General features: G+C 39.8%; 1 protein-coding gene across 1 annotated transcript in view; it reads left to right on the top strand.

The window, feature by feature from the left end:
- The first annotated feature begins 315 nt into the window (after nucleotides 1-315).
- gphnb (gephyrin b) overlaps nucleotides 316-24,127 on the top strand; it is a 75,799-nt gene continuing 51,987 nt past the window's right edge. Inside the window, exons 1-6 of the mRNA XM_053614872.1 lie at nucleotides 316-342; nucleotides 2,348-2,463; nucleotides 14,694-14,751; nucleotides 14,926-15,018; nucleotides 19,883-19,977; nucleotides 20,723-20,789. Of these exons, the coding sequence (XP_053470847.1) occupies nucleotides 316-342; nucleotides 2,348-2,463; nucleotides 14,694-14,751; nucleotides 14,926-15,018; nucleotides 19,883-19,977; nucleotides 20,723-20,789 (456 nt within the window). The remainder of the gene's footprint in view (nucleotides 343-2,347; nucleotides 2,464-14,693; nucleotides 14,752-14,925; nucleotides 15,019-19,882; nucleotides 19,978-20,722; nucleotides 20,790-24,127) is intronic.

The following is a 24,127-nucleotide window of genomic DNA, read 5'->3' as shown; positions in this document are numbered from 1 at the left end:
TAGCTGAGGGAGTTAACAGAGAGGAGGCGAGTGGTACTGCAGTTCCTTTAATGCAGCATGCAGTGTTTCGACACTAGGGCAACTCTCTACTTCTGTCTGTCTTCTTACACACACACTTTAACCCAGCATTATATTCATATCTCTTCAGCAGTATACGCACATATTCAGCATATATATTCATAATTCATATTACTCATCTCAGCAGCACAATGAATGAAGTGCATTTGATATAATAATCAGGTGTTTGAAACATTTGAAAGGGGGTAACTTTAAGGACTGGGAGGCCACACCTTTGTATTGCAACTGACAGGCATAATGACCCAGGGCTGTGCAGAGGAGTGGGTGCTCAAATTAAAAAATGGGCCCATGGATCACGATGTTAAGACATATGTCAAACTAACTATAGCAGCCATCCATTCATCCATTTTCCATACTGCTTATCCTATACAGGGTTGCAGGGAGCCTGGAGCCTATCCCAGGGGACTCGGGGTACGAGGCGGGGGACACGCTGGACGGGGTGCCAACCGCACACACATTCACACACTACGGGTAATTTGGAAATGTCAATTGGCCTACAGTGCATGTCTTTGGACTGGGGAAAGAAACCCCTGAAGCTCAGGGAGAATATGCAAACTCCGCACACACACAGGGTGGAGGCGAGAGTCGAACCCCTAACCCTGGAGGTGCAAGGCAAGCGTGCTAACTAAGCCACCGTGCCCCCCCCCCCCCCCCCCCCCCACACTACAGCAACAAATAAAGAGAACATCAAAATGAATCTTATAATAATCCACATCATACTTTTTGACTACACCTTAGAAGAGTTTATTTATGTATTAATGTAAGTATTATTTGAAGATTACTCGGTCGCAAACTACTCTCAAGTTATTGGAGGATCAGCTGGTGTACTTCGACATTGCTGTTTCTTGTCTGTTTTTGCTAGGGCTGTAAGCAGACAAGAATGCATACCAGAAAGCATTTTATCACTAAACACATGCTGTCCAAAACTAGTTAGCAAAATGATTAGAGAACCCGCCTAAAACATGATCTTCAGAATCACACCCACTATATTACTAGCTAGCTGTCTGGCTGCTATACTATTGAATGGTATCCTGATGAACTGTAATATTTAAGGCCTCAATATAATGTGACAACAAGCAAACAGGTGAATGATGACTGCTTTGAAATAAACAAATTAATCTCACCATCTCTTAACCTCACGCAGTGGCCATCTCTGTATGAAGTGCACAACTGGCTCACTTCTTGTGTCACATTAGATATTATAAGGGTTCCTATTTTAAACTGGCAGGCATGGAGAACAAGAAATTACTTTCTGTTAGCCAATGTCACTCACTGCTGCTTCTTCAGATTCACAAGTATGTGGCAGCTGGTGGTTGTGTGCTTAATGTCTATTGGTTAATAGGTCCTTCTCTTGGAGATACAACAAACCCATGGCTATTTACTTGCTACTGGCAACTTCAGCCTTTTGCTTATTAATGGCAGGCCTTTGCCAAAAAAAGTACAAAATAGCCCATCTTGGCCACTGAGGGGAAAAGAAAGCCCACCCCACCATTCATTGGTATTTGCTTGCAAAGTCTCAACCTTCATGTGAATGTACATAGTGAAAAGGTACATAGTGAATGTACCTTTTCTTACGACTTTATCTGAGCCTGCTTCTCTCTCTCTCTCTCTCTCTCTCTCTCTCTCTCTCTCTCTCTCTCTCTCTGTCTCTCTCTAGACACACCCCGGTGTGATATTTCATAAATGTATTTCTGCTTTTCTCTAAGCTGTTTCATTCTACCTGCTCAGCATATAATACTTTCTCTCTCTCTCTCTCTCTCTCTCTCTCTCTCTCTCTCTCTTTCTCTATACTTCTGTCTCCATCTAACACTTCCCTGTGTCTCTCAGTCTCTTTCTTTAGCTTCCTCTACGTTGACAGTGTGTGTAAGTGTGACTCATGTGGTCGACACCTGCTCAGCTGTCATTGGTTGTTGGACTGTGTGTGTGTATGTGTGCGCGTGTGTGTGTGTGAGGTGTGAGGTGTGAGACTATGTGGACTGTAAATTAAGCCATTTCTGAAAATGGATGCCAAAATCATCCAGAGACAACAGTTAAATATATTTGATTAGTTTGTATAAGGATTTTATTTATTAATTTTTATTTATTTGTTAATTCATGTATTTATTTTTGATTGGGGGGTATTTTCTAGACCATGTACTGTTGCTTTTGCTTGGAGAAATGAAAGCCTATTTGTTGACGTGCCTACAGGGGAAAGGTAAACTAACATAACATTAAAAATCTTATAACTGCGTGTTTAAAATGACACCATGAACATCATTTTTACCTTTAGCAATTATTTAACACCCTATGTCTTTTTTGTCTTGTAGTGAGCGACAGCTGTTTTCGTAACCTTGCTGAGGATCGCAGTGGCATCAATCTCAAAGACCTTGTGCATGACCCCTCCCTGTGAGTGAACACACACATGCACATGCACACACACACACACACACACAGGCACTCACACACACACACACACACGTGCGCGTGCTCTCACACACACAGAGAGAGAGATAGAGAAAGAGAGAGAGAGATGGAGCGAGAGAGATGAAGAGAGAGAGAGAGGGAGAGAGAGATGAAGAGAGAGAGAGGGGGAGAGAGAGAGAGGGAGCAAGAGAGAGAGCGAGAGAGATGGAGAGAGAGAGGGAGCGAGAGAGAGAGAGCGAGAGAGATGGAGAGAGAGGGAGAGAGCGAGAGAGAGAGCGAGAGAGAGAGAGAGGGAGGGACAGAGAGGGAGAGAGAGAGAGCGAGAGAGATGGAGAGAGAGAGAGAGGGAGAGAGATGGAGAGAGAGAGAGAGAGAGAGAGAGCAAGAGAGATGGAGAGAGAGAGAGGGAGAGAGAGAGGGGGGGAGAGAGAAAGAGAGAGAGAGAGTTGGGTCCAAATGTCTCCATCAAATCCGTCAAAAACAAATTTCACTCTTAAATCAAATTTTGAAGATATTCACATATTCAAAGCCAAAAAAAAACCCCACGCTGGAATATTTAAGATACCTCGTAAACTTTTAGACTATTTTCACACGTTTGCTAACGTCTAAACCAGCATTTGCTTTTTCTTTTTTCTTTTGTAACGTTGTATGTTTGTCAGATTCAGCTCAGGTGCACCAGACTGTCTGCATGCACTAGTGTTTTTGATTGGTCAGGAATTTGACATGGTGTGCCTTTACAGACACTTCTTTACACAGCTCTCCTTCAGAATTGGGTTTATTTATTTATTTATTTTGTTTCAATGTGCAGGTCAAGCAAGTGTATTTTTTATTAATGAAAAGATAAAATAATGTAGCTGTTAATTAACATTTAATAGTGTGCTAACCTTACCCACAGTTTAAGGTAGTTTATATATGCTCTTATAGACCTATTTTTAGACCCATTTACAACATGCCACTTCAGACCTTTTTAGATTTTTCATTGTGATGATAAAAGTGATTTAAAATCTGTTTTAGCCACTTAAAGGAAAACAACAGTTTGTGCATTCATCTACATATGCATTAGACATAAATACATTGTGTTATGTAAGGAGAGGTGTTCTTTATTTTTTGCTTTTAGCACATAGATTCATATCTTGAATATCACAGGTCCTGTGGAACAGCTAGTGTGCATGATCATGCTGTTGAAAATGGGGCATTTAATGTCTTAAATGAAAATTTGCCATGGTGATACAGTGTTACATTTTGTGGACCATCATAAAACTGGGTTCTCAGTAGTAATTACCTGAACCACGGTTCACTTGAATGAGTACTAAGACCCCTGGTTCAGATGTTTGGTGTGTATCTGAGTTTGGGTGGAGTGTTCACAAATGTCAAAACAGACCAAACTAAAGATGTTTAACTGGTCCACACCAAACGAGGTAGAACCTTCACCTCACCTCACCTCAGTTTTTCAATATACTGATTAAAATGCTTTGTTTTTCCTCACAGCCGCTCTCGCTTTCATCTTATAATGACAAAGTGATAAATACGGAAGGTATAAGAGATTTTATGGAAAACCATTCTCAGAAATTTACATGGGGAAGTGGGTGATTATTACCACAGTGTCTCTGGGATTTTAGTCCAGTCCAAATCAGTCATGTCAGTCATTTTTCACTGACTGTGTGTGAATGCGTCTGGAAAAATCATACCACATTTTACCTTCTATAAAATTACCAGCTGACATAATCCTAGGTAATATATATCCCATCCAAATTGATGATTCATTATATCCTGTGGGAGAAGTTTTTGCACTTTTTCTTCATCATAAAGACACACTTTTATATATTCTTCCACCAAAACCAAGTATTGACTGCATTTAAAATGTAGAATAATAAAGTATATACAAAGTTTAAAAGGACTTGTCAAAGAACCGACACTTCCAGGGGTTTTTAGATACGTTCCAGCACAGGTACAGCCTACATTGATGTTATGGCCATGTGTTATGATCAGGAGTAATTTGTACAGCTTTACACAAGTGCTTATAAAAAAGGTCAAATATTGTATTAAAATGAGGTGTATTTAGTACTCATGGAAGTTTCTCTGTGAGTTATACAGAAATCGCTTATTACCAAGTGAAGTGATCATAAATACTATAGATGTCCTCTGGCAGCATTAGTTAATGGCCATACTTTATGTCCAGAAATCTCTTCCTAAAGAAAGGAGAACAATTAGGGGATTTGGTCTTTTTGTATCCTTTTGGATTTGTACAAAGATTTCATATTAACAATATCCTTTCGTTTTCAATACTGGCATGTGTGTGGTTTTTAAATGCACGATTAATACAAGATATACTGATATTTTTAGACTAGGATATCATGCCATGAAAAATTCAACCCATAATACCTGTAAAAGGTACAGTGATGTGAAAAAGTATTTGCCCTCATCGTGATTTCTTCTGGTTTTGTGTATATCTCATACTAAATAGTTTTAGATCGAAATACAACATAAAACAAAGGCAACCTGAGTAAACTCACAATACAGGTTTTATTTTATTTATTTTTTATTGAAGCAAAAATGTTATCCAACACCTATCACCCATGTGCCCCTTTTAACATATTGCCCCCTTAAACTTAAAATCTGGTGGTGCAACCTTTAGCAGCAATAACTGCAACCGAACGCTTCCGATTACTGGAGATCAGTCTTTCACTTACTTCTAGGACTAGGAGAAAAGCATCCCCACACCATCACACTTCCACCACCATGCTTGACCGTAGGTATGATGAAATTCTGTGTTTGTGGAATTCTGTGTTTGGTTTACACCAGATGTAATGGGACCCCTGTCTTCCAAACAGTTCCACTTTTGACTTATCAGTCCACAGAAGGTTTGAGGATCATCAAGGTGTGTTTTGGCAAAATTCAGCCTTAATGTTCTTCTGGGTTAGTAGTGGGTTTTCACCTCACCACTCTTCCATGGATGCCATTTTTGCCCAGTGTCTTTCTGATAGTGGAGTCATGAACAGTGACCTTTATTGATACAAGAGAGGCCTGTAGGTCCTTTGATGATGTCCTTGACTCTGATTTGACTTCGTGGATGAGTCATTGCTGTGCTCTTGGAAGAATTTTGGAAGGTCGGCCACTTCTGAGAAGGTTCATTACTGTGCCGAGTTTATCCATTTGGAGATAATGGCTCTCACTGTGATTCTTTGGAGTCCCAGAGCCTTTGAAATAGCTTTGTAACCTTTCCCAGACTGATGTATTTCAATCACCTTCTTCCTCATCATTACTGGAATCTTTCTATTTTGGCATAGTGTGTTACAGGGGTAAGACCTTTTAACTAGAGATGCACCGATGTATCGGACAATAATAATAGTGTATAATAATAGATAGTTTAAAAACATCCAATGATCAGGGCCGATTATATCCTGTCAATCAAAAGTGGGCGGGAAAGCACATCGATTGTGTGCTGTGTGTGAAGATGTGTCTTGTGTGGAATGACGACAAAACTGCAGTTTGTAATGCCTGTAAGCTCTGCACTGATAAAATTTTACACAGGAAGTGAAATCGAGTCTACTCCCCAGACCCCCACACCCCCCACGGCTCGTGCTCTGCTCCCGTGCTGAATTAAAGGGCCAGTACACCGTTGAAAGATTTAAATGAAGATGAGTGACAAAAAAAAGTATATATTGCACAGAAAAATATGTGTAGAGTAGTGTATTTCACATGCAGTTAATGTTAATATGAGTTAATATATATATAAAAAAAGTTTATATTAGGCTACATATTTCCAGTTTGATATTCACTGATGAAGTAGAAATGCTTTTGTTTATGGAGAGTGAATGTGAAGCCTAACAGGAGGTTTTTTAGAATTCAGTCAATGTTAATATGAATTAATAACAATCACTAAGTTAAGAAATCTTACTTTAATCTTCAGAATTTAGTTCATGTGTTAATGTTAATTTGAGTAATGTGTTTTCTGTTTATTCGACCAGTTACTGTGAAACAACTTGTTGAAATGGAGAGAATAAAGTTTTTCTTTGCATTTCCTTCAGTATTGTGGAATTTAAAAGAAGGTATAAAAGGCAGAACTATCAGTATCGGCCGATATCACTCTGAATAATCGGTATCGGCTGATAAATTTAGTATCGGTGCATCTCTACTTTTAACCAACTTCATACTGTTGAAAAAGTTCTATTTAAGTGTTGATGTGATTCAACAGGGTTTGCAGTAATCAGGCCTGGTTGGGTCTAGTCCATCTGAACCCCATTATGAATGCAGTTTCATAGATTTGGGGAATTAGTAACTATGGGGGCAAATACATTTTCACACAGGTCCAGTTGTTATTGGATAACTTTTTTGCTTCAATAAATAACATCATCATTTAAAAATGGTATTTTGTGTTTACTCAGGTTGCCTTTGTTTTATCTTAGATTTCTTAAACAATTTATTATGAGATATACACAAAAACAGAAGAAATCAGGATGGGGCAAATACATTTTTCACAGCACTGTACACACATACAGATTGTTTTATTGTCTTTTACCCATACACAAGTATTCAGCAAGTAAGCAATAACATACTCCAGACCATCCTGTTATATGAAAATATTGCAGACCATGATGGTGTGATGCGGCACAATGCGCCAGCAGAGTATGGTATGATAATGAATAAGATATGGTGTGAATATAACATGATGTATGAATTGTTTGCCAGAAGGGATGACTACTTATTAAAGTGACTAGTGCATGGTGATGAAGTTTGTGCCCTGTGAACTCTGACGTTTACATTTACGTTTAATGCATTTGGCAGATGCCCTAACCCAGAGATTCCAGAAGTCAGAAATGCTTTGTAGTCTCTATAAAAAACATATTCTCATGCTAGTTCACTGGGTCAGGGACTAACGGTACCATCAGTCTAAGATCCTTTGAAGGAGGTTAGAACATGAAAAAAAAAAAAAAACAAAAGACAAGGATTTTTAAAATAAATAACAACGTGCTAATTTAAGTGCTTGGTGAGGAGGTAGGTCTTTAGTCTTCGGTTTGAAGACTGTGACTCAGCTGTTCGGGCAGACAGTGGAAGTTCATTCCGCCCCTGGGTGCCAGAACAGAGAAGAGCCTTGATACATGTCTTCCTTGTGCTCTGAGAGATGGTGGGTCCAGTCGAGCAGTGCTAGAGGCTCAGAGGGAGCGTGGTGCAGAATAGGGTGTGATAAGTGCTCTAAGGTAGGTGGGCTATGGTCCAGTTTTTGGCTTTGTAGGCAAGCATCAGTGTTTATGACAGGAAGCTACAGGAATCCAGTAGAGGGAGTGTTGCAGTGGGGTGGTGTGAAAGAAAAGAAAAAAGTAATTCAGCTGCATTCTGGATTAGTTGCAGAGGTCATATGGCGTGCTTAGGCAGACCTGCCAGGAGCGAGTTGCGCTAGTCCAGACTCCAAATGACAAAGGACTGAACAAACACCTCAGAGGTCTCTGTGGGTAGAAATGGCCAGATGGTAGGAAGTAGTTTGCTATTAAAGCAAGTGTGTCATCACAGCAGCCTGTAGCGTGATGACGTATTGGAATAGATCCACTACGTACTGGATATTGTAACCCTAACCATAACTGTAGATGAATTACTTAGTGATGTCCTGTGTTTGCCATCGGCGCATGTGTGTCACAATATCCAATACCTAGTAGATCTAATCCAATATGACATCGTGCTACAGGCTGCAGCGAGGATCTCTTGATTAAAGCTCCTGACAGCTGTTCTGGAATCTGATCGACCTGGTCTGGATCCTTTGGTATCTTCTACAGATGGCAGAAGGACAAAATGTTTATGGGAGGTGTGGGAGGTGTCAGCCACTATACATTGTGGATTTACTAAGGCAGCATTTGTGGTACATGTCCTGTATAGGAGGCGGAGACACTCCTATGATGATGTCTGCTGACTTCACTATCTGCTGCAGTGTCTTGCTGTCTGATACACTACAATTGGCATCCCAGACAGTGATGCAGCTACTCAGGATACTCTCAATGACGCCTCTGTAGAATGTGGTAAGGAAGGGGAGGGGGAGTCTAGCTCTCCTCAGTTGGCACAGGAAGTGGGACATGGGATTGTGAGACCAGACAAAGTCATCAGACATGTGCAGTCCTAGAAACTTGCAGTCCACAGGAGAGCCATGGATAAGCAGTGAGGAGTAATTCAGGAGTAATTCCTAAAGACTACACCAGACCACTAGCTGCTCCACCTCTGCTCTGTATGCTTTCTCATCATTGATACTGATGAATCCCACTACTGCGATATCATCCAAAAGCTTGCAGATGAAATTTGAGCCGTCCTACGTCATCAGTGTGAACAGCAATGGGCTGAGGACACATCCCTGAGGGGTGATGATGCTGGAGGTGTTATGTCTGATCCAAACAGTCTGTTCAGTCAGGAAGTCCAAGATCCATTTGTAGAGGGAGTGAAGCCCAACAGGTTCAGCCCCAGCTCCATCAGCCATGTAGAAGAGTAGAGTGTTCTTAAATGCTACATCGTTTCATTCATCAACAAATCGAGGAAAAGAGTTACCACCAGTTTTGGGGAAGCTACAAACTAGTCATGATTTAAAATGACTAAGTTACAGCCAAACTAAGATTGTGATAAATTAGCTAGCTACACTATCAGCTACGAACAAAAAGCAGCTAACTGCACTGAAGATATGTTGTCAAATTTACTGAAATATCACCAGTCAGACTTAGTGGTTAACACGTTCACCTCACACCTCCAGGGTCGGGGGTTCGATTCCCACCGTGGCCCTGTGTGTGCGGAGTTTGCATGTTCTCCCCATGCTGCGGGGGTTTCCTCCGGGTACTCCAGTTTCCTCCCCCAGTCCAAAGACATGCATGGTAGGCTGATTGGCATGTCCAAAGTGTCTGTAGTGTATGAATGAGTGTGTGAATGTGTATGTGATTGTGCCCTGCGATGGATTGGCGCCCTGTCCAGGGTGTACCCCGCCTTGTGCCCGATGCTCCCTGGGATGGGCTCCAGGTTCCCCGTGACCCTGAAGAAGGATAAGCGGTATAGAAGATGGATGGATGGATGGATATCAGCAGTCAGAAACAGTTTTGATTTACTTAACTGTAAAACAGCATTTAAATAAATAAATAAACAGAAAGTCTCCACTAGACTTGGTTCTGTTTGTTGTGAAAATATGTAGCTGGCGTAATGTTAATGGGCATAAAATAATCCATATAAGGATTATATGGTGTTTGCTACAATATGAATAATAATTCTTATCATTGTTATTTCATATTGGCTGATGCTAATTAGGCTAAACTATTAGACTAAACATCTAGCTATTAGACTAAACATCTGAGGTCATCTCTCATGCTCTGTCAAAACAGATAGCCGTTTTTATAATGCACTGCTTCCTCACATTCATTCAACAGAAAATACTCAATACTTAGTACTATCACTCCTGATGACCCTTGTAACTTATCCAGCTAGGTAATCAACAACAGTAGCAAAAAAAAAATGCATGCTTAACTTATTGATTACAAACAATTGTGTATCCATTGCCATTTGAATCATAAACCTTGATCAATACAGCCATGGATGTTCACTCCTCCTGTTTTCATTACTCGGAGAATGCATCCTCTTTAGCTGTAGCATAATCCTGTTATTCTCCAGACACCTGAGGCACACACGAGTGTGCGTTGTACACCAATTAGAAATGTGGAATTCATTTCCTGACGGATGCAATAGTTTTGCACATAGCAGTTTGTTTGATTCAAAAATAACATTGCACTGATTGTGTGAAAAGAGAAAAAGGACCTCTGTGGAAAAAGTAGCTTTGTTACTGGAAAAGCTGCATTATTTTGAAAATAGGTCAGCTGCTGTCATGCTACTGAAAATGTAGTTAAGCTAGTAGGAGTACTACTTGTAGCTAGCTAGTCCTCAACATTGGTTACAACCTTGCTGACGTGAATAGACAGTAAATATGCTAATTGAATAGTACTGCACTGCGGTTTCAATCATCGCTACTGGCCAGTTGCTGCCAAAGGTGGGCGGAGCATTCAGATGATTCAGTTCCGTAGAGTGACTTTTTTCAACTATGCCACCCCCTTTTCTGACCTTCCAGAGGCTTCAGACGGTTGTTCGGAAGAAGACATTAATCAGGCTTAAGCATCAATTCAGACTGTTCCACTCTGACGGGGGTGGAGGGGGACACCTGGGGTAAACACTGATTGTGGAGGTGTGAGGGATTTGGATTGAGTGTTTAGGGTGGGGTCCGGTAGCACATTTCCCTGATACCCACAAGTGAATTTGCTTAAAGTATCTTTTGTGAATTTTACAAATTAACAGCACTAAAAATATGTGAGGAAAAATCAGGTGACAGACATGAGTCTGATCAGAGAGAGAGAGAGAGAGAGAGAGAGAGAGAGAGAGAGAGAGAGAGAGAGATGGTAGAAAGAAGTAATGAGTGCGAGTAAGAGGGAGAAGAATAGAAAAATTGAGAAAGAGGTAGTGCAATATTTATGGGAGAGTAAAGATGATAAAGATGTGAGAAAGATAAAGATTGTTAGAGTTTAAGAGAAAGAAAAGGAGAGATTTATAAAGAGAGAAAATAGGGTCAGAAAGAGAAAAAAGAATGAGAATAAGAGGAAGGGAGAAGATGGACAAAGAGAGATGGGCAAGAGATAAAAGGCAAGACTGAAAGGAGGACAGGTGAGAGAGAGAGAGAGAGAGAGAGAGAGAGAGAGAGATACAGAAAGAGGGAGGGAGACCGAGCAAGAGGAAAAGAGGAAGGACAGTGGGAGGTGTGGCCATGTCCCCCTGATGTGTGTGAGTTGTGCTGAATCCTCCAGTACACACACACACACACACACACACACACACACATAGACACACACGCACACACACGCTCTGCATTATTAATAAACGGTACAGCAGCAGATGGGCTGTTATAGAGCCGAGGCAGGAGGAATCCACATCTGCACCACAGCTGTGTACATGACCAAGAGAGAGAGAGATAGAGAGAGAGAGAGAGAGAGAGAGAGAGAGAGAGAGAGCATTCAATCTCTCCCTCTCTTTCACACCTCTCTCCCTATCTGTCACATCTTCTCACCTCCCTGCACTCCCTTGTCCCATCTCCATCACGTTCTCTCATCTCCTCTTTCACTCTATATCTCCTCTCTTTTCTTCACGGACAACAAGGGCTTCTAGGCCACATCTGGTGTATGTGAAGGACAAACAGATCTGGGCCATCTCAAAAAGAGGAAAGAAAGAAGAACGTAAGAGACTGTGTCCTTCTGGAAAATCTTGGAATAAATGGCATCTAAAATGCACAGTTTATCAAGTAAATTCTTTACACGGGTCAATGGAAAGGTACCACCACAAGACCATCACTGACCAGATATTATTTGTGGATACTATTGGATCATTCTTAGCACAGAAAGGTAACTTAAGTACATCTGGCTTACTTCTTGCCGTCTTCTGACCCATTGCCATAGGCCATCACTTTAGATTTTACAGCAATAAACCTATAATATCCATCCATCCATTTTCCATACCTTTTATCCTACACAGGGCCGCGGGGAGCCTGGAGCCTATCTCAGGGAACTCGGTCACAAGGCGGGGGACACCCTGGACAGGGTGCCAACCCATCGCAGGGCACAATCACACACACACACACACACACACGCACTCACACACCCATTCAGACACTACTGACAATTTAAAGATGCCAGTCCGCCTACAATGCATGTCTTTGGACTGGGGGAGGAAACCTGAGTACCCAGGGAAAACATGCAACCTCTGCGCACACAGGGAGGAGGCGGAAATTGAACACCCAAAGTGTGCTAACCACTAAGCCCCCGCCTGTAATATTTATATCCAAATTCCCCAATCTATTATCATACGGATGATCAATATAATCAACCCTGATGGATACCATGCCCCAAATTCCTCTTCCCATGTTCACTGAGCTTCCTGATAACAGGTTGGAAATAGACACATAGGAAATGGAATAGTACAGCATTACGTTTATGCTTCAAAATCAAATCAAATCAAACATCATCTTTGTAAAATAAATGTGATTGTCTCAGTGGGGCTTTTTTTTCAGCTATCTGACTCGAGTGATAATGTCATTAGGCTGATGTAGAGGGAAGACATCTGTTGCTAGGTAGACAAATATTTTCCTGCAGTTGTATAACTTTGCTAAATCTGGAATAAAATATGACAGGGAGTGCTATTATAGGAAGATAATTAACGACGAGGTGGTATGAGGTGGTATTCTGTTACCACGCAAAAGTTGCTTGTTTGATTGTTCAACGATTGGATTTTTATATATATACATATACAATATGACATATATATTATGTCATATATGTCATATTGTATTTCCTGAAGCAAATCCGGTGTATAGTGCTCACAATAAGACGAAAGTGAAAAATAAAATAAGTGATGGTGGGATTAAAATGAAAAAGAGAAGAAAAAAAAAGCAAGAAAGATGCGTGTTAAGGAAAAAGAAAGTGCGTGTACAAAAAGACAAAAAAAGAAAAAGTAGAGAAATAACACAGAACTAACAAAGTAATATCTCTGTCCTACTTAAGTGAGCTTCAAAATCTGACAAGATCAAAATGGCAAAATAATGATGCAAAGCAACACAGTCTGACTCTGAAGAAGGGCACACGATGGAGCCGTGTCTTAAAATAGTGCACACTAGAGGAAAAAAGAGCCCTTACATAAGACCTGTCTACACCTTAAGCCCCGGAGGCCTTCTTCAGTTTAACACACTCTGTGATCAGGCCACTAGAGGGCGACATGACATACAACAGGCACACATGCACGCATGTACGTACACACGTACACGTACACGTACACACACGTATGTACGTGTACACACACACACACACACACACACACAAACAAAAGATTGGTTGGTTGGTGTTTTGATGATGGTGATGGAGAGAGCTGTCTATCACATCATTCCGTAATTGCCCATAAGTGTTTAATTTGTTTGAGATCAGGTGACAGTGAAGGTTAGAACATTTTATTTACATGGTTTCCATCCACATCAAACCATTCAATGAGCCCTCGTGCCCTGTGGATGTGGGCGGGGTCATCCTGAAAGACACTACTCCTATCAGGATAGAAATGGTTCATCATAGGATAAAGTTCAGAGGTCAGAAGAACTTCATGAGGATTTGCAGTGACTTTTCCATCTAAGGAAAGAGGTGGACCCAAATCATGCCAGTAAAATAAGTAAATGCCCCCACAACACAGCTGAGCCACTGGTTTATCCTTCAACATGTCAGTCATCTGTATGTATACACAGGCATTTACACTCCTACATATGCACAAACACAGCTACACACCTCTCAATATTAATGTCATTTCTCGTCAGTCCAAAATGTCTCATGTACAAAGCTAATTAAGAGCATATTCTATTTATTAAGAGTTTATTTGAATAACTATTTAAATAGAGATGAATTAATACCAGCACTGGTAATGTGATCAGTCCGAAAGCAGGCTTATTTACACATACTTGTAAAATTTGCTCTGATACCACATGATACAATGTGACATAGTGTATGTAATCACGCTAATGAACAGACGACATAAAATGACAGTGATCTGGACATATTTCACGATTAACGATGGCACTCAAAGCAAAGCAGACTGCAAACTGTGCTCTGTGAAAATGTCAAGAGGACCTTCTACAACATCTTCCTTCAATATAAAGTAACCTGATAAAATGCAATCAGTTTATTACAGCACTAAGTGAGAAAAAATGTCTACAGACAATGCTAGAGGTGTGACAATAACAGCACTTTCCCAGTATGTTGTTCTTGACAATCAGCCACTATCAGTAACTAGTCTGACTTTTTGTAGCCAGGGAACTATAAAATAAATACCACAGACTGCTTCAGGTTTATTCCATGAACATTATTTAAATGTGTCCAGTGATATTTAGTCTATTTATTGGAGCCATGAAGCTTTTTGTTCCTGAATTTTTATATGGCATTTGAGTATCAGTATAATGGGAAGTACCAAAAATGTGCACTTGTACGTGTACTCTGGAAAAAAAATGGCATTGACACATCCATGTTTTAGATCATAGTTTGCAATTTATGACACAGCTTCACTTTCTGCTCGGCAGTTTGTAAACATTTCTGTAATTATGATGTGAAGTACCTCTGTTAGAATAACTATTAGAGTTTGTCCTGTTACTGCTCCTGACCTTACAACACTTGGTGTGTATTTTTTTGCAGGCTGGGAGGGACAATTTCAGCCTATAAAATAGTCCCAGATGAAATCGATGAGATCAAGGTGAGCGTGTCTTATCTATTTATATATATGTATATATATTATATAATATCATATATATGCACACACACACACCTATAGAGCAAACTTTTTGGCCAACATTCCAGTTCATCGCCACTAAACAATGAGAAAACATGCGTGTTATCAAGAATGCTTGTATTTTTTCTTCTTCTTCAGGAGACACTTGTGGATTGGTGCGATGAGAAAGAGCTCAACCTCATCTTGACCACTGGGGGCACCGGCTTTGCCCCTCGCGATGTCACACCAGAGGTAAAAGAACAGCAGTGCGGATATTATTTCACCAATTATCATAAACAAACTTTATTAAAAATGTTTCAACCAAGCTACTATTCCTTAGGAATAGAAGTCCATTACAGTATATGTTTATTGACTGAAAGTAGTAGGACGATAACAGGTAACACCTAGAAGAGTGTATGAAACGCGTTCGGGTGGCTGTCGAGGGCAGTGGTTTCTGATTGGTGTGTTAGTGGAGGAAGGGCAACAGGATGAAGAGGTGGTATGTTATTTTAACCACAGTAATGGGGCATTATTGTCATTTGGCAGAATTCTGACTTAAAAGCATTTATACTGAAATTTTCAGCCTAACATTTAGAACATACTTTAATTTATCTAACCATATTTGCATTAGCATGTGGTCATGTTAAATGCAAGTGTTTCTATACTTAATCTTTATCACAGCTGGGATGATAAATGAAATGAAAGATAGCGTTACTGTTACTTTTTTGTTTGTATATTTGTTGTTTTTTAAACAATGGAGAGATGGTATGGTCATGCTGAAAGCCACACTACTTGCTTTATTTGTGGGTTTAGTCGAAGAAAGCTGTCACTGTTTAGGTAAAGAAGGCTGTCAGGCAGCAGGTAGTCAGGTTTGATCCATGCTCTGTCCACATGGGTTTCGTCCAGGTTCTCCAGTCTCCTCTTACCTTCCACAAACATGCTGGTATGTGGATTGGCTGCAATAAATTTCCCCTTGGTGTGAATGTGTGTGTTTGGACTTCCAAGTTATTAATTATAAGGATGCTTTTTTTTTTTTTTATGTCTCCTTCTTACCTTCCACCATCTTTCGCTCCATCTTTCTTTCTCGTTCTCTCTTTGCCTCTCTCTCTCCTGAGCTCACTGCCTTCCTCATTACTTCTTCTTTGATGTGCTCCCTCATGCTTTCTATGTTTGAAGTGTCATTCAACTCATGGACAAAGAACCTACTCTACAGAGTGGAAAAAGTACTTTTTGTTACTGATACATGAACATGTATCTTACACTCTGCACTTCAGATCAGCTCATCAGCTCACTACTACCACCTTCAGGAGGTCTGTTAGAGCAGGAAAAACACAAAAAAAATACAAATAATAGGGAGCTCATGCCCAGAGCAAGCTGTGTTTTAAAGCATTATAACAAGCTTGTGGTTTTATGGTGTTTTTTAACCTCACAAAGTCTTGGTGTGACATAGATGCACAGTGTAAAAAAAAAAAACACCTGCCTGGAAGTTGACCAGACCAAAAGTTAATATGGGATCAGGAGTGTCTAGTGGAGATGACAAAAAGGCACTCAGGGCAGCAATGACCAACCTAACCAACAGCATCAAGAGAGCCACGGCCTCCTACACAGAAGATACAACCTCATTTCACCAACAATGAATCATAACACATATGTTAGGAAATTCAACCCATCACTGATTGTAGAAGGAAGAATCACCCTGTGTGCACCGATTACGCCTCCCTTGAGACATGTTAAATGACTTCTACAGCTCTCCAACATAGAGGAAGCAGTATGGATCACAACTCCCCTCAGTGACCAGATGCTGACTGAGACTACAGCAGACATAAGGAAACCCCTGCTGAGGGTGAACCAACATACAACTGTGATCCTGACAGTGAGGGCTGATATCCCCACCTCCTTCAAATTTTTGAGTATTCATTGGGTTTTGTTTGTTTTGGGGTTTTTTTACCAAAGCTTGGGTAACATTTGCAGATTTCAACAAAATTCCCTAACATTATTTATTTATTTTTCGGTCAACAGTTGACAGTGGTGCACATTTCTGATTTGCAGTATCTGCAATACACAGACATTATACTGTACATGAAATCTGTCAACCCTGATTGCGGGACCAAGACCAGGTGCATTAACATGATACTAATAGATGAGCCACTATGCACATTTTTTATCAATGGTTTGTTCCAGTATTCCAGTCTAAACCCTGCCATACAGAACTCTAAGATAAAACCGTATTTCTACTCTATTTCTGGCAACCAAAAAATGCTTTCATATGTTGAGCTGCCACTCACATAGACCATGCCACCCCGCTGTGCACAGGGCAGCATATCTCTATGTGGCTCTCCAAAAAAAAAAAAGAATCATTTAATTAATTGTAATAACATTAACCTATCATTGTGCATGTTAGTTGTCATTCATAAATGAATAGTGAAAGGGTTCAACAAACAAACACAAGTATTTTGGAGTGTTTTCATTTAATGCTCTGTGGAGAAACTATATTTCATTTCTTACATTTGTCTGTGAGGAGAGGAATGATTCTTTCATCATCAGAGGAATGATGAGGAAATCAAGTCAACTCGAATTCTAATAGATTGACTTGATTAAGTTAATGAACCAACAATTGGTATAAGCTGAAGAAATTTGACTTTTGTCCGGTTAAATTTTTGCTTATCCTTTTAGGCCATTTTTTTTGTTTGTTTGTTTAATTGTGACAAGGTATATCATGCTAGTGTAGTTGGGTCGCAATGTAGAATGATACAAAAAGGTAAATGCATTATGGGTATTCCATTTTTGCTCAAGTACATCATTTGGACACTTATTTTTTTATGGTGTATTGTGGAATTTCACAAGATGTTCTCCACTATGGTCTCCGACATGGTTGCAGAATGCCTCTAAAAAATAGTGCACCATATAGCAGATCGAGCGTGGCTTCAGACACACCCTCTCTCTGGCTTTCTGTTATGGCCAGGTTGTGTGTTTTTCTACTAATTCAAATCAATTTAAAATAGTTTTATTAGCAAAACTGAATAGTTTTTCCAATAAAAAGTACAGTATTGCCTATAAATAGGGATGTATGGGTTTATGGCTGAAGACACACACAAAAAACGTAGAGTTATTACCAACAAGTCAGGTAGAGTTAGGTAGCTAGTAAGACAAGCAGCAGTAATAATAATAATAATAATAATATCTGCAAGCAACAATACCAGGATCAAGCCAATTATCGGCACCATGAGCAGCAAAAGAAGCTTTGTGACATGTTTTTGGGTAGACTTCGAGAACGGTATATTAGGAGTTAGAAAAAAGTAAACTTTCAATCATAAAAAAAAAACATTTATTTTAAAAGTAACTAAAAATAGCTACTTCTTAGAATTTTTGTCCAGTATGTGGCGCTGTTCTCAAACTGCTCAGGTAGCATCTGGGCATGATGGTTATCACGCAGGAAAGCGTTCAAGAGTTATAAGAAATAAAGCAGTTTTTGCAGTCTCCTGACCAGTAGGGGGCAGTGCACCAAAATGCTGCGGTTAATCTCAGGGCCTAATGTTGATGACACGTACAAAGTTTCGTCACAATCCCTCAATTGTGGAGATACATTCATGTTCAAAGTGTTAAATTTAGCACGTTCTTCATCAAATTCGTTGGAGCGCCATTCGAAAATGGTATGGTGTATCAAAATTCTGTGAATATGTTTTTGTCGTGAAAGCCTCTAGATCATGCAGGCCAATTTTCGTGCAAATCGGACAAACGGCCTACGACGAGTTCGAATGGCAGACAGGACGTTTCCTCAAACATAAGACAATTGGTATCATCGTTCTCAGCATGACCCAAGGAATCTATCAAGACCAATCTCATCACAGTAGGCAAAAGGAGTCAATAGCTATTAGCGTTTATAAAAATAGCATTATAATTGTTGACCACAAAGTGGCGCTGCTCCACAACTGTTTAGGTCCCTTTAGAGTATGGTGCCAAAGACATATATCGAGTTTCGTAATGATATGCCAAGTCCTTTGTAAAATACAGCATTTAATGACTAAATTCAAAATGGCCGACATCCAAAATGGCCGACATAGGAATTTTTCATATTGTTGGACTTGGTATGCCTCTCTCAATCTACTGAGACCAATTTGATGATTTTATGACAAACTGTTCAGAAGTTATAAGCAAAAATGTGCTTTTTCATATCTCATGACCACTAAGTGGCACTGTTCCAAAACTGAGTAGGCACCTTCAAGTCATGATGCCTATGACAAATAATACGTTTGGTGTGAATCTGCTAAAGCGTTACTGCGATATACCCTTACGTCCATTTCGCCGTGCTCTTTGTCAAATTCGTTGAAGCGCCATTCGGAAACGGTATGGTTTATCAAAATTCTGTGAATTGCTTTTTGTCATGAGTGTCTCTAGATGATGCACACCAATTTTCTTGCAAATCTGACAAACGTCCAAGGAGGAGTTTGAAAAAGTAGGGTTTTCAGAAAATTCAAAATGGTGGAAAAATTTTCATGACGGAAAATGACGTCATAGGGTGCCAAGGAATCGGAAGAAAAAAGAATTTAATTTCTAAGACTCACGGTTCAAAAGTTATTAACATAAACGTGTGCAAATTTGAACAGTTGGTGGCGCTAGAGGGATTGAGTTAGAGAATCCAACTTTGCTGTATTTACAGTTCACAGTCCTCTATCTGTGTGCCAAATTTCATAACTTTCCCATAAGCGGTTCTATGGGCTGCCATAGACTCAAGAGCAGAAGAAGAAGCAGAACAATAATTAGAAGAAGAAGAAGTAGAAGAAGCAGAATAATAAGAAGAAGAAGAAGAAGAAGAAGAAGAAGGAGAAAAATAATGGAAACATAGCCCCTTTGGGGCTTGACCCCTACTAAAAAAAACTAACGAATACAATAGTGGTCTTCGCCCCTTCAGGGCTTGACCCCTAATAATAATAATAATAATAATAATAATTATTATTATTATTATTATTATTATTATTATTATTATTATTGTTGTTGTTGTTGTTTTGTTGTTGTTGTTGTTGTTGTTGTTGTTATTATTATTATTATTATTATTATTATTATTAATCCCATAATTATATTTCTGTCTTTCTTCATCTCTCTCGGTCACTTCCTCCAGGCCACTAAAGAAGTGATAGAGCGAGAGGCTCCAGGAATGTCTCTGGCGATGTTAATGGGGTCTCTGAATGTGACTCCGCTGGGCATGCTGTCCAGGTGAGTATCCTTCCTCCTCCTGTGCCAATGTGGGTGGTACCTGTTGTCTATGCATGCACCAGTGGTCAGCAACTCCTCTTCTGTTGTGTAGTACCTTTTTGCCCACATGTGTATAGGTGTATAAAACTTCTTTCCCAGGTGTGTAATTCCTTTTTTCTCAGGTGTGTACAGCTGTGTAGTATCTCTTTTTCAGGTGTGTAGAGTACAGTTGTGTAGTATCTCTTGTTCAAGTGTGTACAGGTGTGTAGTACCACTTTCTCAGGTGTGTACAGGTGTGTAATACCTCTTTATCAGGTGTGTACAGTTGTCTAATATCTCTTCCTTACACTAGGTGTGTACAGTTGTGTAGTACCTCTTTATCAGATGTGTACAGTTGTGTAGTACCTCTTTCCCAGGTGTGTATAGTTGTGTAGTACCTCTTTCCCAGGTGTGTACAGTTGTGCAGTACCTCTTTATCAGGTGTGTACAGTTGTGTAGTACCTCTTTCTCAGGTGTGTACAGTTGTGTAGTACCTCTTACTCAGGTGTGTACAGTTGTGTAGTACCTCTTTCTCAGGTGTGTACAGTTGTGTAGTACCTCTTACTCAGGTGTGTACAGTTGTGTAGTACCTCTTTCTCAGGTGCATAGAGATGTACAGTTTCAGAGCAAAGCATAGACATACAAATGTTTGTGGTTTTGTTTTAGATTATTAGAATCTTGTAGCACAAACATTTTGAGATTTTCACTTTGAAATGTTCTTTTTCAGACCGGTATGTGGCATCCGTGGGAAAACACTTATTATCAACCTGCCTGGAAGCAAGAAAGGCTCACAGGTAAAGGGTGTGTGTGTGTGTGTGAGAGAGAGAGAGAGAGAGAGAGAGAGAGAGACAGAGAGAATATGCAAGTGGGGGTTCCTTTTCTCCTCAATCATCTTGACTGTCCTTTCTCTTCTCGCTTTCTCTCTCTCTCTCTCTCTCTCTCTCTCTCTCTCTCTCTCTCTCTCTCTCTCTGCCAGCTTCTTTCCCATCTGTTTCTGCTTACAGATCAAGTTTCATCATTAATATAATCTCTTTTTCTTCAAGAATCGGTTACAGTACCTCCACCCATCTGCTGCCATATTACCTCCAGTCCCTGGAGCAATTAAAGTTACAAGTGTAAGGACTATACACTCTGACTTTTATTAGACCCTACATGGTATGAAACCCAATGGAGTGTGAGAGATCAGGTTTGGCAGGACCCACTGCTTAATGGCTTTTCCATGTTATTGATTTCTACACCCTGACTGTCCAGGAATGCAGACTCCTCTCTTCTGGAACATTCTGGCATGTTGTGTGTGAGTTTCCTGTTTGCGTCATTTCAATTTACGGGCAACAATCAACAAAGGAAACAGAATCACTAACACGGTATTTTCATTTTGGAGAGTCTAATCCAAACACGAAACGTTTACTGCTAAGTGAATAAACTAGAGTTGTGTCTACACAACTAATTATTATCAGCATTCCGCTACTTTACACAACCAATCAGTATTCAGTACAGCAGTGTTCGACACAACTAATCAGTATTCAATATATTACTCTCCTGCACAACCAGTCAGTATTCCATATAGCATTGTCCTACACAACTAGCCCGTGTTCGGTAAACTACTGTCCTTCACAAGAAGAAGACGGCCTTTTATTGTTCACCAACAAATATTTCTTCGCATGTTCGTGCGTTTTAGTAAGTTAGGGTCAGAGATCAGGGTTAATAACCATAATACAGCACCCCTGAACCGACAAGCATTAAGGTCCTTGCTTATGGGGAGCACATTCAGCAGGACCGCAAATATCCAGTTAATTGTTTGAAGAGTAGTATTCAAATACTGAAATGACTATTGGGTTACTCATTAAACCCTGTGTCCACATTAAGTGAGTGAAGAATATGAAAAATATTGTGCACGGGAAGTACAGAAAGAAGCTTCAAGAGCAGATGTTTTCTCATGTGGGTTGGAGCAGGCGGTCAGATATGTAGCTCACGTGGCTCACGTCCCAACTGCTCTGCTTTTCGTTTTCTACACAACCAGTCAGTATTCATTGTTGTTCTTCACAACCAATCAGCATTCATTATTGTTCTTCACAACCAATCGGTATTCAGTATGGCACTGTCCTGCACCCCAATCTGTATGATCCTACCAAATCAATTAGTATGCAGTACAGTAATGTCGTGTACAACCAATCAGTATTATGTATTGTAATCTCCTAGCCTAGCAGTATTCAGTATACTGCTCTTCTGTACAACCAGTTAGAATTCAGTATTCACTACTGTGCATATAATGTGGCTGAGAATTCAAGCAGGAAAACAACCCACACAGAACTTCCTGCTCACTGTCGCCCTCCACAGGAAGTGTTCTACCGCCTCTTATAGCACATAAGGCACTGGGAGATAGAGTGTGATTCTGAGACAAATCTTACCTTGATATGGAAATCACACTACTGATTTGTTCTGATACGATTTATGGCTGTTTGCGTGAGATACATGGGCTCTGTGTGAGGCGTTTGACCCACAGAGCTGAGCTTTTACCCCCTCTGATCTCTCTGATCCTCTCTGAGGCTGAACTGTTACACGCTGTACCCAGCTGAGTGTGGCAGCTCTGACTCACCCCCTATACACCCACCCACCCACCACTATTAGTGCTCTGCTGCATCTCTCTCTCTTAATCTCTCTCTCTCTCTCTCTCTCTCTCTCTTTCTCGCTCTCTCTCTTTCTTTCTGGCAAATGGACGCATGAATCTGGCAAAAACAACATCCTACATGTACAAAATTAAAAGCTGACATATACACTTGATGCCATAGAAAGATTCCTTGTGTCAAAATATAGCCTTAGGTCTCTAGTTTAAGTGTGTGTTTTATTCCTACTATACCACAGCAGTTTGTCAATGATTACAATGTTTCATTTTTTTATGAATGACACATGGTTCTTTTTAACCATTTATAATTACGATACATGTTGTGGAATGTTCATTAGACAGGTTATCACTTACACTATAGCAGCTATAAAGAGGCCTTCATCAGCTTCTTTTTTTTTCTCTTTCTTGAAGTTAATTTTACGACAAAAAATATGTAGCTTGTCATTTTGCAGAGAAGCCAGACAGCACAAAGTCCTCTGTCCTAAATGGCTGAAAACGTATTAACTGTTACAAATCCCTGACACCCAAGACCCCTTCAAGAAAAATTCAATAAAGGTCTCCTTTACAAAAGTAAAGTCTCCTTTACTCACCATATCACTGGTTATGCATGGTATTGTTTTTGTTCAATAATGACACAAAAAAAAAAATCTGTTTTATTTGCTTTAGATTATGCAGAGTGTCTGTCATGCAAGTGCCTTTGAACAAGATGTTGTTATATAAATAATAATGTATTAGAACAAGAGCATTAATATAATCCTATCAATGAAATTACAGCCGGCAGTACTGCTGGAGCAAAATTCATCAAAACCTTCTGACCAATCAGAGTCAAGAATTTAACAGCGCTGTGGTGTAACTAACTCTATATTCCAGTAGTGAGGTGGTAGTGTTGCTACTCTTTTAAGTCAAGCAGCTTGTCATTTAGTTCAGCTCCTTGATCAACACAACTGTGAACTAAAACTGATAATTGTCATGTCTCATTTCCTTAATGTGCACAAAATCCATAATGAATCCATAAAGTATAGATGCTACATGGCTGTTGTGTTGGAAACAAAATGATTCAAGCAAGGTACTGACCAATGAGAACAAAGCATCCTAAGGCTTCCTCTGATTTCCTAATATTTGTTATTAGCAGCAATAATATTTCATAATATTTGTTATCTGATTAAAAGTAATTGTTTCATGGTAAAAAAAAGAAAAAAAAATAGCAGAGCTACCTTGAAGCTGCATTCATGACTGCGGTCATCTCCTCTGTTAATAACAAAGAATCAACAATTCTTTTAAACTTACTTTAATCACTGTTCAGAAAATAATTTAACACAATGTCAGCTATTATTTGCCTATAAACTGACTGACACAAATTGTTGGCAACTGCTAACAAAACAGTCACACTTCTATCCTCTTGAGTTCAATTTTATTTGTATAGTGCTTTTAACAATGGACATTGTCACAAAGCAGATTTACAGAAATGTATAAATTCAGGATATAAATTTGAAATTTGTAACTTTATCC

This window comes from Ictalurus furcatus, chromosome 25 (assembly GCF_023375685.1).
Source record: "Ictalurus furcatus strain D&B chromosome 25, Billie_1.0, whole genome shotgun sequence".
Classification (NCBI taxonomy): Eukaryota; Metazoa; Chordata; class Actinopteri; order Siluriformes; family Ictaluridae; genus Ictalurus; species Ictalurus furcatus.
The sequence above is the reverse complement of the archived record's forward strand: the minus strand, read 5'-3'. Positions and strand labels throughout refer to the sequence as shown.